The following is an 18,331-nucleotide window of genomic DNA, read 5'->3' as shown; positions in this document are numbered from 1 at the left end:
ACCACTTTAAGGTGTCACTCACAATCAGTGAGAACACGGCAGTGCTGAAGAGCCTGGAGGTCTCCAGAGTTCTAGGCACACAGTTCAGCCCTGAAGTGGCCAACAGTCTTCAGTTCTTCAAACAAACTGCGTCAAAGCTGCACTTGCTATTATTTGAAATACAGTAGTGTTCATCACACAAAGCATAATCATTGTCATTACTTCTTGGAGTAAATAAATGATAGTTCCACTTTTTCACTGATTTTTCCATGGTTTTATTATAAAAATCAACATTTCATTTGTTACAATTCAGCTTATTGTAATAATCAAAAGGGAGTTTATACAAGGTACCTTTATACAATTTATAATTAAAGCACTTATTTTACAAAAGGGGGTGAATAAGTGGACAAGGGCTGACCAAATGTTGGCCATTATAATATAAATACATCCTTGCAAAGCACCATCGTACCAAAGTCGATGTACAAGAAACACCAGCTGACTTAAGACAATGACAAAGATTAAAGCTTAAGAAAAAGTTTAGACTCATAAGGGACAAACACCCGAAAGCAGCACCAGATCCTTCACTTGCAACAAGGCCAGTCCAGCTCGGCCTCTCGTATCCTCTTTCTCTGGCCTCCCTTCACCAGACTCTGATGGAATCACTCTCCTTGCCTAACTTTCCTCTTAGCACTCTATTTAGGCACGGATATAGATACATATCCACACGGATCTATAGCTATACCACCCCTCAACTTTCCTATATGTAGTGGATAAACAAAGCCCAAATGGACAGTTAAGCAAAAGCATGTTCTCTATCTCTTTGGTGTTGACTTTGGACAAACGCTAAGTGATGCTGGAGAGTCCAATGATTAGTATTATGTTGGGCCCATACTCTGCTTCTGAGTGCAATCAATCTGTAATTCTAAAAATTCCCTAGGGATAAAATAAAGAATGGTCTATAAAGGCCTGTGAACCAATGGTAAAGCTCCCTTCCATTGAGGTGAGGACAGAGTCGGTAACTTGATTCTAAGTCACTGAGATAAACCAGTGCATCCGCCTCCCCTCTCCTCAGGTGTACGCTGAATTCAATGAGGATCCTGAGAATACGGATCCACAAGGTGAACCACTTAAGTCATTAATGTGTAATTTTGTATTTGAGGCCCAAAGTCCGTGACTTTAAAACCTGAGGATTTCAAAAGCCAAATCTTGACACTATTATAAAGCAGTGCCATCCCGATGTCCTAAAATCACACCTCTTCCCATGGCCTGCTTTAGGTCTGAGATGAGGAAACCCCAGGAAATTAAAAGGAATTCTGACATTTTAACTAATGCTTGATGACAAACGTGTTTAGGACTTAGTGCACACCCATAATTGTGCAAGGCTTTCATTTGTGAACTCTTAAATATTGCCAATCAACCGATATCCACATTCCTTTCTACAATCTAATTCTGAGTAAGAAATCAGTTTGTTAATTCTTTCTGTAGTCACACGGGCTACACATTAGCACGGCACAGTCACTAAAAGCAGGGCATTTTCGGGGGTGAACAGAAGACGACTTTTGTTTCTGAAGTTTGCAGAGAGGCAGGCTTACTTGTAGAAAGTCATCCTGATCACTAAGCACACCGAATGAACTGGTGAGTGAACTAACAGTCACTCGTGGGCCTTCACAGTGAGATAACAGACGCTTCCCCGAGACAGCTGTCACTAAGGTAGACGGCTAGTTTTACAACTTGGTGTGCACTGACGAAAGCATTGCAAAATTTTTTAAAAAAGAAAAATACCAGTAATATTCTACCCACCAACTCTAGTTTAAACCTTTTCTGTGACTGTGCCCATTTACCTGACCTACAGGAGAACTACTTAGGCCTTGGTTAGGAGACTAGGACCCCAGAGATTGTGTCTGAGTCCTAGTTATAGAAGATTGCAGTGCAGAAAAGCTTGCTGCAGTATACAAAATGTTCTATCAGTAAACAGGCATACTTTAAGATACAAGCTCAAAACAAATAGCCAAGAAACTATGGAATCTAGTCAAATTTTATTCATGTTTCCTCTTAAATAATCTAGATATATCCTAATTTAAAACTTTCCCCTTTCCCCTATTTGTGTTCTCATACGTTTATTTTTCCTTATGTTCAATAATTATGACATAGTTTACTTAAACTTAACTGTCCATGTAACTTAAGTATCCTTATCTTTCTCAAATTTAACAACCATCTCACTAAAAAATACTCTCAGAAGTACTCACTACAACTCAGCTGCCCCAGAAAGAAGATACTGAGATTAACCTGAACTGCCTTCAAATCATTTCAACAAATTGGCACACAGATTTGTATTTTGCAAGAAGAGGCCATTGCCATCACAGCACAGGCACCTGGACTGAGATGAAACAAGGCAGCATACTTCTTAGCTCACTACAGTGCAAGTCTCTACATGGGAAGCCCACCAGATAAAGATGCACATTAAAATGTAAACATAGAATTCTCAAATTCTAACTGACACCCAGTCATTGCTGACTTTCCCATCTTCACTCAAGCGTCAAGTGCCCCGTGCATCACAGAAAGTGAGTTCAAGACCCATTCTGTCTTAGACACCAAGCACTTCATTTTAGTAACAGGAAGAGTTAATGCTTATCTGACTGAAATTCAAGACATACATGGATTGCCATTTACTTATACACAAGATAAGTGCCCCTGATTCTGACTAAGTTGTCCCCAAAATAAGCATTATCTTGAAAGATTTGGTTTTCTCTTTAAAAACGTACCTGTGTTTTTTAAAAGTTAATTAAACTCTGCCAGAATTCTGGAATCATTTCTTTCTATTGTTTTCCAGAGAAGCCTCATATCAATATATAATTTAAAAATATATTCAATAAGTAATCAACAGCTGCTTAGGTAAAAGCACACTAGGTTAGAAACAGCTCAACTATAGCAGAGGAGTGCTAGACAACGTGAAAAGCAGGACACTAATGTCTGGACAGCGGGAGAGCAGTGGGCTAAGGTCATCCCATAGGTCAGCCCTGACAGCGACAGAGGTAGCAGCTCAGGACCACCATGATGGCAGGTCAGGCATGTTTCAGAAGAGACTTCCATTAGTCTCCACCACTCAGGTTCCTGCAGCTGAGAAGTTCACAGTGAGCCTTCTCATTTAACCCACACTGTTACATTTGTATAATTATCTTAGTCCAGATTGGGACAAGAAAGAACACAGAAACACAGGTGACTGTAAGAAGAGACTGCGGACCATGTGAAAACATTCACAGTGCCTGCCAAGAAGGTGCCTCCCACCACACTAACGGAGGTATGCGGGAGATGTCACTCAGGAAAGCTGGTCCACAGAAAGTGAAAACACCACATAGTTAATATAGGGAAACCTAACAACACAAACAAAACAAAACAAAAAACCCTTCTTTTTAAATAGACTGTTTCTAACCAGAGCACATTTAAATGTTTTACTCAAAAAACATACATTAAATGATTTCACACTGTGATATTGTATGCTGCAAGGATACAAAACTAATTTACAAGAATATAACATATTTGTGATTTTTTAAGCATTGTCTATATGTGTTGTAAAAACACTCTTTAATGAGCATTAAAACAATCATGGAAGACCAATATATGGCTAACTTTTGATTATGCAAAAACAGCCTACAACTTAAAAGCTCAGTCAAATGGTGATAGTAGATATACTGGAATCAATCCCTTGTTGAGTAAATTCCATTTAGTCAATTCCTCAGATTAAAAAGCTTGACTAAATCATGGCTCTTGGCAGAATTGCCTAGAAGCTGCTGGGGAGGCAGCAAGGTGAAAGCAGCTAGTATTACCAAGAACTGGGCCAGCGGCATGGGCTCTCACCAGCTCCACAGCATCCTGCAGCAGACACCTCATCTCCTACAACAGCAACACTCAATGGATTGTACAAGCATCTATTTTCCTTAAGGAAACTGTTGGATTCCTAGAGAAAACAAAGCCCTTTGTCCAAAATTAGTACTATAATTTCTTTCCTTCATGGTTTCTTGTTGACCCTCAAAAATGTTAGTTAGTCTGAAGGCGATTTTGGCTGCTTCCAAGTTTGCCACTCTGAGATGGAATTACTTTCTCCTCCTCCTTTAGTTTTTGGTATCATTGAAACCCAGACACTCCCAGTCAGTGATGCCTCTGCTATCCCTGTTTCCTTTGTGCTCAGTCATTTCACTGGGTTTAAGGCATGCTTTGTGTATTTAGTTTGCAAAAATAAAACTTTTAGTACAAATTTATATTTTATACAAACTTTTATGGCACAAGCAGCAAATCTGCTCTTTTAAGAAAATATATAAATATCCTTTTCTTCTGTACAAATATCTCCAGTACCCAACCCACTTTATAATGTTAACTGTACAGGGTCTGCCTCACTCTGCTTTATAGCTCCCTCCCCCCCTCCAGATCTCAACCAGATGTGTATTTACATTTCCCGGCAGAGGCAGTCAGAGGAGGAGGGCCCCTCCTCAGGAGGAGTCTGTGCAGGGGGAGGGTGGTGGTGGGTAGAGATGATGCGAGTAGCTCCTCTCGGTATACGGGGAAGGAGGGCAGCTCTCATAGTTCTCTTCTGCTGACAAGTATTGGCTGCGGGGTGTGGGTGGTGGGGGCACAGGCTCTGAGTCATAGTTCAAGTCACTGGTGTAGCCCTTGGCTGTTGCCACTGAGGTCATTCTCCGGCTAGGAGCATAGTCACTGTCACAGACATCAGTGCTGCAGGGTGTAGTGGGCGGTGCAAAGTGCCGGTAGCTGTAAGGCCTGTAGCTAGTATGTGAAGAAAATAGAAGCACAGTTAGTTTTATGGAAGAATATTCTGTATCAGAAGTCAAAGAGATATAAATCCAGTTTGAAAGCTATGAGCAGCCGGGCGATGGTGGCGCACGCCTTTAATCCCAGCACTTGGGAGGCAGAGGCAGGCAGATCTCTGTGAGTTCGAGAACAGCCTGGTCTACAGAGCTAGTTCCAGGACAGGCTCCAAAGCCACAGAGAAACTCTGCCTCAAAAAACCAAAAAAAAAAAAAAAAAAAAAAAAAAAAGAAAGCTATGAGCTGTTGCAGTTAAAATCTGTATGGATGGATGGGTAGTCCTTGCCTGGCATGTGCAGGGAGGTCATGGGTTCAATCCTAGGACCACCACAACCAAAAAGCCGCTGCTTTTAATCGGCACACATGAAGAAGCAATGGCACATTGACGAAAACATGGATAGAGTTGGAGAGCAGAGAACTCAATCAAGCCCCAAATGTGCTCTTCTCCCTTGAGGCAAACTAAAATGCACGTGCTGTACACAAGGCCCTGGGTTTGACCCCCAGTATCATATTCAAAAAAAGAATAAAAACAAACCAACTCAAGAGTTTTACTATTGACATACTGAAAAACTGTTCTATTTTTCCTCAGCTGCTGGGGACTGAACCCAGGGCCTTGCTCACACAGAACAAGCAGTTCACTGTTCAACTCCAGCCTTGGCCGACCTGTTACATGTCTCACACCCCCAGATCTCAGCAGTTCCAGCAGCTTCGGAGCGTGTGGAAATGGGTCTTCTACAGTCTCCTCTCACTCTACACTCTTTGGTCATTTCATAATTTGCCTGTCAGGTAAGTTAATGATGTCTGAAGACCTTGTTTCTTTTAAAAGTAAACTACTGCACAATCTAGGCTGAACTCCAGCCACATCCACCCTGTTACGACTGCCATGTGCAAAGGGAAACTATTCTAATTTGGAGTTGTGGTATCTGACTTCTGTGTGGTCAGGGATATAGCCCTACAAGCAGTTTCAACTGAGTATCAAACTTTAAATGCCCAGAGGACCAGTCAACTGTCTACTTGTCTATATACCCTTTAAAATAATCTCTAGTTAGTAAGTCTGTAACCTGGGTAGCTAAGAAAAGCGACCTGAAGAGAAGCACACTCATGGAGGTGAGAGCTGACCTAAACACTGGCTTGTCTGTGGATGACTTCCTACAACTTTATTCTACGTATGGCCACGCTTCTCTTATTTCATACTTATCCTAAAGATCCATGCATTAACTGTCTCTAAAATAAAGTGACTGCAAAAAAAAGGGGGGCAAGAACAACTGACAGGCACCCATGCCTTCTGCTGACACTCAGCCTTGCCCACAGGCCCCACTGAGCAGGTTCCTGGGACTTTTACCATCACTGCTAACAGGACATCATCATAGCACTTCTGCTTTTTTGTTTCATCTTTCTGTCCAAACAGAAGCCAAAGCCTGGGAGAGTTTCTGGATTAAAACTGAAAAGGCTAAAAACTTCTAGTCTCATAAAGAAAAGGAAGAAGGAAAAAAAAGAAAGTTGATCAACAAAATTCTGTTAAATCTCAGCTTAAGCAAAAATCACAGCAATTGATAAAGAAGTCTGACAGATTTTAGCCTACTTTAGACATGCAAAATGATTTAAAGCGGTCATATACTTTGCCTAATGTTCTTCAAGCTGAATTAAGTAAGTTTTTTAAATAAAATTTTAGTTTCTGGTTTTGTTTTTCAATTTTCAGGCCTGTTTTTGTTCTGGCATTTTAGAACAAAACTGTGGTATGAAAAGAAATCTTGGAATAATTCATAGAAACAATCAAGTTGGAGGCAACCCTGTCTCAGTCTTAAGCGATTTTCGTAGGCCGTTTCCATTCTATTTCCATCACTGCAAAGTCCTCCCAGGCCAAACCAACTGAAAGGAAACACCATCCAAATGGTAAGGGCACTGAGGACCACAGGGCCGCTTCAGACAGAACACAGATGAAGAGCGTTGCGCACATGACAGTAACAGACCTCCTCAACACACTCGCAGTTAGCAGAGGTCACTTCCTGCTGCTACTTACAAACATGCTCCACTCACTTTAGTGAGACTCGTAATAAGAAGGGCTGCTTGTTGGTTCCCGACTGCCCAGCTAGCTTAGACCCAAAATAATCACACAGAAACTATATTATTTAAAACACTGTTTGACCCATTAGCTCTAGCTTTTTATTGGCTAACTCTTACATCTTAATTTAACCCTGTAACATGATCGGGGCCTGCTTGTTGGGGTTTCTGTCCTGCCTGGTACCCCATAGTCAGCAAGCCCCAAAGAAAATCACACAGAGATCTCCATAAGTTATAAAACTGATTGGCCCATTAGCTCAGGCGATCATAACTCTAAATTTTCTTTAGGTCCCCATAAAATTATCAGTGCCCCCACCAGCTGGAAGTAGCCTGGAATACTATGCCCACATTCACAAAAAATGGACTATGAAAATTTTCCCTTTTTAAAAAAAAAAAGAAAAAGAGGGGGAAGTGGTGCAGGAGAATTGTCTGTATTCTGTCAATCATGTTTTAAATAAACGCTGATTGGCCAGGCAGGAAATATAGGTGGGAAAACCAGACAGAAAGTAGAAATGATGCAATGAGAACAGGAGTATTCTGGGAAGCAGGAAGCTCCCCTCTCAGTCCTGCACAGACCACTGAGGAAGCAGGATGTGACCTGCCAGTTGAAAAAGGTACCGAGCCATATGGCAAAAATAGATCAGAATAATGGGTTAATATAAACTACAAGAGCTAATAAGTAGCCTGACCTAATGGGCCAATCAGCTTTATAACTTATAGCGATCTCTGTGTGATTTTCTTTGAGGCTAAACAGCTGTGGGAACCTGGCAGGACAGAAACCCCCAACAAATGAGCTGGCCCTCATGTTACATAACCCATCTCCATTAATCTGTATATTGCCACGTGGCTGTGGCTTACTGGCTAAAGTTTTGGCATGTCTGACTCTGGTGGCTCCATGGCTTCTCTCTGACTCTGCCTTCTTTCTCCCAGCATTTAGTTTAGTTTTCCCTGCCTACCCAAGTTCTGCCTTGCTATAGGTCCAAAGCAGTTTCTTTATTCATTAACCAATAAAAGCAACACATAGACAGAAGGACCTCCCACACCAGAGACTTGTTTATTTCATGCAACTACATGGAAAATCTTTTATTCCAGGTTACAGTAGGCCAAGCTGCTTCTGATTTCTTTCAATTATCTGTGTTCCACACTCCTGCTACCTGTGAGCTCTCACAACTCTGACCTATCTTGCCCAGTCCCTAACTGCATTACTCTAAAGGCCAGCTGTGCAACTCTCTTTTAAATATAAAATAAAAAAGAAAGGATTTGGGGGTGGACAATGTCAAGTCTTGCCAAGATAAGAATCTTAATCTTTCTTTGTTGATCATGGTCTATTCATTTGAGGGTTAGTACATTCACAAATGGAATATGGAAAAGAAGGCATGCCTTACCTGTAGGACCTATGTGTGGAGGGACTGTTGGAAGAATAACCAAATTCCATGGTATAATGAGATCGCTCTGTAGCAGGCGATGGTGGTGGGTTCAAAATCTAAAAGGGAAACAATTAAAATATTAAGCTAACAATAACTTTACATAGATATGTAAAAAATCTTTATCTTCTATCTTTTCATCTTTCTGTCTATCCTTTTCCATTACACTATCAGCATATTCTTCTTTTCAAAACAACTACCTAAATAGCACTTCAAGACTGTGGCTCCCCTTTCCTAGGCCACAAGTTCTTTATCCCAAACAGTGGTAAGAAAAACAAAAACAAACAAAATCTGTCACCCCTATCACTGGCTTGTTTGGCATTGACAGGCTCTAATTTTTTTAAACACAACTTTTCCATGTCTGTAGAAAAATTATTAATTTAAGTGGGATCACAATGTGCTTTCTCTTAAATTTTATTTTTATACACATAGGTACAAGAGCATATATGCATGCATGCAATTAAAGAACAAAGGGAACCATAAATGTCCTTCTCAGGACGCTGTCCACCTCCTGTAGGGCAGGCTCTCATTAACCTGGTGGGCACTAACTCGTCTAGGTGGGCTGGCCAGTGCCCAGGCAGGGATCCTCCTGTCCCCACCTCTGCAATTCTGGGATTATGAGCCAGGCCCAGCTTTTTATCTTAGTGCTGGGGATGCTGGGGATGTGAGACAAGAATTTTACAGACTGAACTACCTCCCCACCTACATGTTTCTTTTAGTGGGTTACAAATGAAAAGTCCAAGGTCTGTTTGGTACCTTAGTGGTTTAATTTTTATTTGAATTGTGAAATTGTTATAATGTTTTCAACTATGCTTATTATTACAGAGTAAACTTAAAAGATTTAAGCACAGGGCAGTGGTGGTAAATTCTCACTGACTCCTATGCACTTAAACCCTACATTAAAAACTATTTTCACATTGCCATCACTGAGTACCCACATTTAAATGAATTAATTTAACATGCTATGTATTTTAACAGTAAAAGACAAACAAAGCAAAAGCAGACTACTTACTGCAGGGAAGTAAGTGCCTTTGGTGCTGGAAGAACTACTTGACGATGCTCCTGTGACGTGTGCTCGATCATAGGGAGGCCCACTGCTCCCCCCCATGATACTGAGGGAACTGATCATTGATTTTCCTCGAGACATTCCTGAAGGAGATGAAAATGAAAGCTGAGTAACATCTACAAAGATCTATGAAATAACTAATCAACAGTGAAGTTACAAGCAGCCCAACTAAAATGATTTATGCCCTCTTTTCCTAATAATATCTGTAAAGAGCTTATGAGAAGGGAAACGAATGTTGAACTGAAAGCCCCATTCAGAGCCGGCTTCGAATAAGGCCAAGCCGCTCCCACCCGGGCCTGTCAGAGGAAACAGGGCCCTGCAGAGTGAGAGTTTGTCCCAAAGACTTAAGGAAAGGACTGAGGATGAAGACTGTGGACCAGGGTAGATTAAACCAACAGATGAGCTCCAGAGAAAGCAAAGCCTTCTAAAGACAGGAGCTGATGCACAAAGACACTCCAGACTACTAATGCTAAGAGAAGGTTCTACTTGTTCAAGTAAGTTTCCATTTCTACTTACTGGAAACAGGGACAGCAACAGGGGAGTATCACCATTCACCAGCTGAAATATTGCAGCTGTTTACTTGAGAGTCATAACCACAGTAAATTCCCATTTTCAGAGGTCAGACATCTCCTCCATATTCATTAAAAGGCAAGAGTCTTTTCATCAAAGGTACCACAAAATACTGGGAAAAGATTTACTGCCCAACAGACTCAATGTTTTAACCAACCTCACACCACTCTCACCATATTAGATCAGGAGAAGGCAGAGGGGAGTATGTTCCTTCCTTGTCAACCAGCTATTTCCAAAATCCCTGTTTGTGGGAAAGCAAACTGATCTGTCTTTGGACTCCTTTATTCCTAGAGTCAATAGCCTCAGGTCCCCAGTGGTGAAATTAAATTGTAGGTGTTCACCAAAGTACTGGCTGACTTGCTTTGAATATAGTGTAGCCCCACAACGCAGTCAGAGGCCTGAAGCTGGCAAAGTTATACCTAAGTCTTTCTGTATAGAGAGACAGTGTAAAAATTTAAAAAAAAAAAAAAAGTTCACTCTCACAAGTTCTTAAACCCAAAGTAATCTAGTTTTTAATCCTAGGCACGTCCTTTTTCCACAATGGAAATTCAGTAATTTGTTTTATATCTTAAACTGGACAAAACCAAATTCTCACAAACTAGTCTTCACTTACCTGGAAGAGATCCCGACAGAGAGCTTGGGTGAGGAACGTAACCAAGGGGCACAGAAGCTGGGCCATGAACCACATAGTCATTAGTCATAGTCTCCCCATCTCCCTTCATACGAGGACACAGCATCCTTTGGCAGATAAAGTATATGGTTCCAGATACAAATATGGTGACAATTACTCCAATAACTGAACCGACTGTGTTGGTGGCCTGTGGTGCTGGCTCTTCAGTTGGATCTAAAATGGAAAATACTAGTTATCTAATGGAGAAACAACTATACACTCAAAATAGCAATAAAAGAATGCAAAAATAAAAATGTTGATAAATCAAACTATATGTAGTTTACATAAATATATATCACACCACATAAAAATATGAATTAAATGGCATCATTTAATTTAAATAAATTTAAAGAAGCTGCTGTTAAATGACGGCAACAGACCAAGAAGTATCACTGAAGAGACAGGCCTCGAGAAGTCACCAAAATGTTCTCTGTGGAATAGTGGAGAAGCCAAAAGCAGCCGGAACTAGTGCCACTTAGGTCTAGTGAAGCCGTCTGTAAACCGCAGACAAGTCAAGCACTTAGATCCAACCTCCACTGTCCTCAGAGCATACACACAGGTCTCTAACTTGACTACAAGAGGACTCAGCAAGACCAGAGAACTGGAGAAGGATCCTGCCCAGCACACCTACCTTCCTGGATTCCTGGCTACTTGAGTTTTTTAAGAAGCAGAAGGCATGAAAAGAAAGAGCAAGAAGTGCCCACTTTATTATTCAGAAGGGAGAATTCTTCCATTCTGACTAGTTAACCCATAGATAATTTCATAATGAAGACCCTTTAAAACACTTTCTGCTTTCTGTTAAATCTCCCATCCATGTAGCTAAACTCATCAATGACAGCACTAAGTTGCCTGTTGTAGCCATCAGCCCCAAACTCAGCCTGTGGGATCTAAAGCGCATGTTCTCGTCAGTCCTTGCCAGCTACCATCACTTCTGTTTTCTCTTCTATGCCTTGATATTCCTCCCTAGTGCCAAACTTCAGGAAAGAATAACCCTTTCTTGACATTCCTACCCCACACCGCTGGTCTCTGGGACACACTGCCGATGGCAGGCTTCCTCCCTCACCACTGCAAGGAAATGGCCCACAAAGGCTAAGTAAGAGCTCTCCGATTTGCCATATTCAAGAGACTCTTCATCTCACAGACCTCTCTGCATGGTCAACAGATTGGGCTTGCTCTTTCTTTTAAACAGTTTCTGCTCACTATGGAAGATACCACTCTCCTAGTTTTACTATTTGTTTATTTTTTTGATACAGGGTATCACCTAGTCCAGGTTGGCTTCAATCCCGCTATGTAGCTGAAGTCTTGACCCTCCCCTGACTCCCTAGTGCTGGGATCATGAGTGTTACGGCCATGCTCCGCCCTACTTACTAGCTCTGATTATTCCTGCTGTTATTTGTGCATGCCTCCCTGATTTATTACTACTTACTTGCTTCCTCCTCAACTCTCAGGAGATTTCATCCGTTATCATAGCTTTAATTACCATCAATAATCTAAAGAGTGCCAAATATCTTCCTGAGCCATAGACCTACTCAACCAATTTCTTAACAGTATTAATGGGACAGCCCATCATTACCTTTAATGTAAGATATCCCAAACTGAGCTCACCATTATCACCACCTCTCTCAGAACCAGGGGTAAAACAGATAATAACTGGGGTAGACCAACTAAGAACAATAAAAACTGGCATGGCCTTGGCAAGCTGTAAAGTGTATGCCTGTGAAAGCCATTTAAGTTTAAAACAGAGACAGCAACCAGCACTGCATTGACCAAGCATTTCTCCTACACCGCAAATGTTATGGTACTTCAGTGTTTAGTTCCTGTTGCAAATCCTGGTTAATGACCCCAGTCACACTGTGAGGTACCTGTGGGTCAACTCAAAATTGCCAACTGTATCTAAGTGGTTGCCAACCCTTCTGTCTCTGCAATAATTGAAACCCAGCCTTTCTGCTTCTCCTGATCTAGATCATCTTCAGTTAGAGCCTCCTGCGCATTTTCAATTACAGACTGCAAACTATTAGAAGATGGGGGAAACAATTTAGTGGGTTATAACCAGCATTTAAAATAAAGAAACAGAAAAATCAAGATGTAGTGTACTTCATGTGCATAAAAGCCATTGCAGGACACCTGTTTCTCTACACATGCATCTCACCTTTATACTTCTTTTGATGTGGTCCAAAAAACTTTGAAAACAAACAGCCTAATAGATGTCCCTGCCCACAATCCTACTACCTCTAACACGTCTTATAGCTTTGGCTGTCATTTCCCGCCCTAGCCTGTTCTTAGAAATATCAGTGATTCTGAACTGTGAGTGGAGTATCACCTTCATCATCTATGCTACTATTCTCTCTTGGTGACACACCTAAGACACAGCTAACGCAGCAATCCCATTTACTCACAGCAGTTCCAGAAAGTTGATTGGTTTTACACCTTCCTGGTGCTAAAGAGAACGTAGCTTCTCTACTTATTTGCAGAAACCACACTTTCATTCATCAACATCGATCTCAAATATCGTTTTTCTAAGAAGCTTCCTTCATGTACTCCATTTTCATTCCTAAAACGTTGGTTGCCTCCTCCTCTGTGCTAGTGCTTATGTGGCTGCTACAGCTCGACATTAGTGGGGGGGGGGTAGCTCAAGGGAAGAAGAGAGGCAGGCAAGCAGTCACGGAGGCAATGAGGGAGAAGGGAGGGCAAGAAAGGAGGAAGAAGAAAGCATTTAAATTCTAGAGCCTGAGAAACTGGTAGAAACACTTCAAAAAAACAGTTAAACACAAACTAATGTTCAGACTGAAGTTCGGGTTAGCAATTAATTTCCATGTATCTAAATTATCTGAGAATTTTGTAACTTTAGTTGTGGCAGAACAATGTTTTTTTCCTGGTATTTTACTATCTCTCTGCACAAAGAAACTACTGTCTTTAAACAATTATTAAAAGCAAAACAGAAAATATCTCTGGCACAAATAACTAGTATAAGTGTTCCACACATGGAAATCTGGATTTTAAGTAAAATACAAAAGGGGGGGGGGGTAATGTAGTGGTATTTTGTTTGTGTTTTAACAAATAAAGCTTGCCTGAAGATCTAGAGGCCAGACAGTGGTGGCACACCTTTGATCTCAGGACTCAGCAGACAGATCTGCTAGTTCAAGGCCACCCTGAGCTACAGAATTGATCAAGTCAAAAGCACTTGGGATTACACGCCTTTAATTCCAGCACCAGCGAGGTGGAAACAGGAGTGATATGGGTGAAGAGAGGAATATAATGAGGGAGGAGACAGGAGTTCAGGGCAGTCTGGAGATGCATTTTTTTTTTTTTTTTTTTTGATTTTTCGAGACAGGGTTTCTCCGTAGCTTTTGGTTCCTGTCCTGGAACTAGCTCGTGTAGATCAGGCTGGCCTCGAACTCACAGAGATCCGCCTGCCTCTGCCTCCCGAGTGCTGGGATTAAAGGCGTGCGCCACCACCGCCCGGCTTGGGAGACAGAACTGCTCTTGCAGTCTGACACTGATGGAGGTAAGAGGCCTCTCTAATGGCTGCTGTACTGCTTTTCTCATCTCTCAGCCAAGTTTTTATTATTAAGAACAGTTAGAATTTGTGCTACAAGGTATTTTTCAAATTCTCCCTTGAGAACAGTCTACAAGCTTCCTTCCTACTTACAACAGTCCAGCTCATCAGATTTGTCACTGCAGTCCACGTTGTGGTCACATTTCTTGTGCTTTCCAACACACTGGCCATTGGCACAGCGAAATTGATCAATTAAACAAAGCACTAGAAAAAAAGCAGAGTTTTATTTTTAGCACAATGTGAAGAAAAATTCTATCAAGACTCAAATGCTTTTAAATACACTCTAAAACCATATCAGGCTTAGACACAGAACGTGTTCGGGAGCTCTCCATGTACCCTGAGTCAGTTCTTAAGAAAACCTGTTGCTATAAACGAGCAAGCCTGGGGCTGGAGAGATGGCTCCATGGTTAAAGAGCACTGGCAGCTATGGAGGCTCATAACCATCTCTAATTCTAACTCCAAGGGATCTGACACCCTCTTCTGGCCTCCTCAAGTACTAGGGTCACAGGTACACAGACAAACATGAAGGCAAAATACCCACACGTTTTTAAAAGAACAAAACCCCTGACACCTCGCTCACTCTGGCTTCTTACTGAGACATGCCTATAATCTCCCAAGTGCTCCCACTACTGTGCTGCACCTCCACGAGATTTTCACCAGAGCCCAACCAAAGCCATCACGTGCCCTGGTAGCAGGCTTTCTCTGACCACCAGCCCCCAAATCATGACACAGAGACTGATTACCAACAATGGTGCTTAGTCTTAGTTAAGGCTTGCTTCTGGCTAGCAATTTTAAACTTAAATTAACCTGTTCCTCTTCATCTATGTTTTGCCTCAGTGCCTTTTATCTTTCTTTCATTCTGTATACCCTATTCCATGTCTGGCTGGGGGCTAACTAGCTGTCTGGCCCCGGGAGACTCTCTCTCTCCCTCATGAGACTAGATTCCTCCTCCTAGTTATTCTCTGTGCCCACCAGCCCCGCCTACCCCTCTACTGCCTAGCTATTGGCCGTTCAGTTTTATATCAGACCAATCAGGTGCCTTAGGCAGGCAAAGCAACACATCTTTACATCACTAAACAAATGCAGCACAAACCTTTACATAATTAAAGTAATATCCTGCAACATAAACAAATGTAACTCAACTTTACATAATTAAAGTAATATTCTATAACATGCCCTTGACACTGGAGAACTATGATCTAAATAGACCTCTTTTCTTTATAAAAATGCCCACTGTGGTGGTTTGAATGAGCAGTACCCCATCACAGGTTCACATATTTAAACACTTGGTCCTTAGTTGGTGGAGCTGTTTTGGGAGATTATGGGAGCTGCAGCTTTCCTGGAGGAAGTACATCACTGGGGATAGACTTTCTGAGTTTACACTCTCACCCACTTCCAGTTCGCTCCCTCTGCTTGGTTTCTTGAGGTAGACAAAATGATCTCCCAGCTTCCCTGCCTTCATGGACTCTCCCTCTGGAAGCTTAAGCCAAAATAAACTCTTTATTCTTTAAGATGTCCTTGGTCATAATGTTTTATCACAGCCACAAAAAGTAAAAAAAGATATTCACCACCCGGGCATTTCAATAAAGTAGCAAAATGAGTACATTAATTTGCAGGACCTTACACATATCAAATGGTTCAAATAATTAGCAACAGGTATAATGTTCATGCCATAAATATAAAACCCAAATCTACTGAGAAAAAATAAATTTCAAATAACTTGATGCAAAGAAAGTATAAAGCAAGCATCAAGGATTCTTGATACCTTCACAATTCTTCTCGTCTGACTTATCCTGGCAGTTGGCATCACCATTGCACCGAAGGGCGCCATCAATACACTGCCCACTGGCACACTGGAACTGAGACTCTGAGCACACGGGACAATTGAGTTCATCACTGTGGTCTTCACACTCAGTAAAGCCATCACACCGCCAAGCCACAGGGATACAGTCAATGTCTCCAGTGAAACAAGTGAACTGCTGAGGAGAACATGTTGGAGGTTCTTCAAATGAACAAGGGGAGAGAATGACAAGAACAGTGGTCATGCATAGGTACAAATATTTATAGCCAAGTGGAGCTCATTAAAAATAAACAGAGCATTTTACAATGAAGAGGATTTGTAGTCTACTCATCTAATCAGTCATTCAGAGGCAGTAAGCTATAAAAACACTGACATATTTTCTTGTAATTACAGTCTGAACAGGAATGAAATATCTGCAACTCACTGACCTCACACACCACCAGGAGTGATCATTATGACTACCAACTTGCAAGCATTTTAAGTTAGCCTAGAACGAACATTTTTCTCCAAGCTCTAAGATTCTCAAAAGCCTGCTCACAACCCCCTGAAGATCTCTATTACTTCTTTTTACTGGGTCCACTGAGTGGGTACCGGAACACGGCCCCAGAGTGGAGTCCTGTGAGTGGAACTGACTACTGGTGAGAAAACGTCCAGAAAACAAGACAAGAGTCTTGTGAGCTGTCTCCTCAAAAACATCAAATTGTTCTTGGAATGTGTTTTTGTGCCCTTCCCAGGTGTAGTGGATAGGAGTGAGTTTACTTCAGATTATTATTACAACTGGCTATTGTTATTTGTTTAAATGCCTCTATGGAAAAATGTTTCTGCCACATGTGGCTCTCTGTCATATGTGGCCTTGTCCTTGTGATTGGACACTTTACCCATGCGATTCCTATTAACCCTTGAAGTACAAACTGTCTGATCTCTGAATAAAGTTGGCCACGGCATAAGACTTTTGTCTGCCTCATTTATCAGCTCTATTGCCCCAGGTCCCACTGCCAGTCAGAGCAGTAAACAGGTGAGAACTGCTTGTAATAACTCTAAAGTGGCATTGCATTTTTCATATCTGCACTGATGCTACAGAAGGAATTGTGGGTAAACTGCAGGAACCTTAGTAGACTCAAGGCAGTTGTTCCACAGTAGTAGGAGTCCCCATAAGCCACACAGCCAAGAAACCACAACTTTAATGAGCAAAAAAGGCCAGTTCTCCTGGGAGTGCTTTTGATGGTCTGGGATCTCAGCACTTTGGAGGTACATGAAAAGGACTCAGGAGTTAAAGGTCATTCTTAGCCATAGTGAGCTTCAGAGCAGCCTAGACTACATGAGAGCTTTTCTTTAAAGAAAAAAAAAAACTCATGGGGAAATGTTAATTGTTAAAAAGTCAAGTCTCAAGTTCATTATTGTTAAAAAACTGAGGTATATGTTAAGTTCACATTGCACATCTAAGCAGGATCTAACTAGGCTAGTTTTAATAGGCAAGCATCTGTTCACACTGTAAACATAAATTAAATGGAGTACCGTTTTTATCTGAAAAAATGAGCTATAAGGAAGCTGTACTCACACTCAGGTATTTCACAAGAATTTAACAAAAAACTGAATGAGCTATTACCAAACAAACAAACCAAATAAAAACAATGTCTGGTTTTATAGCTAATCATAAAACAGGAACTTGGGATCAGAGATTCAAGTTCTAGAAAATCTGGATGTAACACCGAACATCTATAGTTCAGTAGCATGCACAGATTCTTCTTGTGAGGGTGAGCACTAACAAATGTGAGTTTCTGATACTGCACAATGAAAGAGGCAAAAATCATTTTCTAGGTATCAGTGGGTGCCTGCACCTAAGTATGTACAGTTTCCTGGAGTCCATGGAAGCCAGGGCATTAGCTACTCCAGACCTGTGGTTACAGATGGCAGTGTGCTACCACAGGGGGCTAGAAAACAAACCTGGCTTCTCTGAAAGAGCAGCAAGTACACAAACCATCTCAAGCCCCTCTAGGGACTTCTGAATGGAATTCTAATACTTACAAAGGACTAAGTTCTGAAACTATAAAATGTCATATAAAATCTATAGAAAATAACTAGATGGGCACTGCTGGGCATGGTGCTGTCCATAAACAATTTTGGCAACTGGGAGACTGAAGATTTCAAGTTTACGAGTCAGATGGGGTACATAAAGTGATCTTGTCTCAAACAATAATAACAACAATAAAAATCATCATCAGGGGAAGAGCAAAGTTGGGGGGGGGGTTGAGGCAATGTCTCATTTTGTAGTCAAAGCTTGCTCAAACTCACATTAATCCTGGCTTAGCCTCCTAAATTCAGGGATTACAGGCACAATCTACCACATGCAGCCTTCTTTTCTTTTCCTCCCCATTACCTCCCCT

The 18,331-nt window shown here is 41.4% G+C and overlaps 1 protein-coding gene across 1 annotated transcript in view; it reads right to left on the bottom strand.

The window, feature by feature from the left end:
- Positions 1 to 247: 247 nt before the first annotated feature.
- The window catches only part of Lrp6 (LDL receptor related protein 6), a 132,300-nt gene continuing 114,216 nt past the window's right edge, over positions 248 to 18,331 (bottom strand). The window contains exons 18-23 of the mRNA XM_057762761.1: positions 15,912 to 16,148; positions 14,240 to 14,350; positions 10,534 to 10,764; positions 9,297 to 9,433; positions 8,246 to 8,343; positions 248 to 4,758 (exon numbers count right to left, since the gene is read on the bottom strand). Of these exons, the coding sequence (XP_057618744.1) occupies positions 4,464 to 4,758; positions 8,246 to 8,343; positions 9,297 to 9,433; positions 10,534 to 10,764; positions 14,240 to 14,350; positions 15,912 to 16,148 (1,109 nt within the window). The 3' untranslated portion in view covers positions 248 to 4,463. The remainder of the gene's footprint in view (positions 4,759 to 8,245; positions 8,344 to 9,296; positions 9,434 to 10,533; positions 10,765 to 14,239; positions 14,351 to 15,911; positions 16,149 to 18,331) is intronic.

This window comes from Chionomys nivalis, chromosome 1, assembly GCF_950005125.1.
Source record: "Chionomys nivalis chromosome 1, mChiNiv1.1, whole genome shotgun sequence".
In the NCBI taxonomy this organism is placed as follows: Eukaryota; Metazoa; Chordata; class Mammalia; order Rodentia; family Cricetidae; genus Chionomys; species Chionomys nivalis.
Note: the sequence above shows the minus strand (reverse complement) of the source record. Positions and strands in the feature narration are given on the sequence as shown.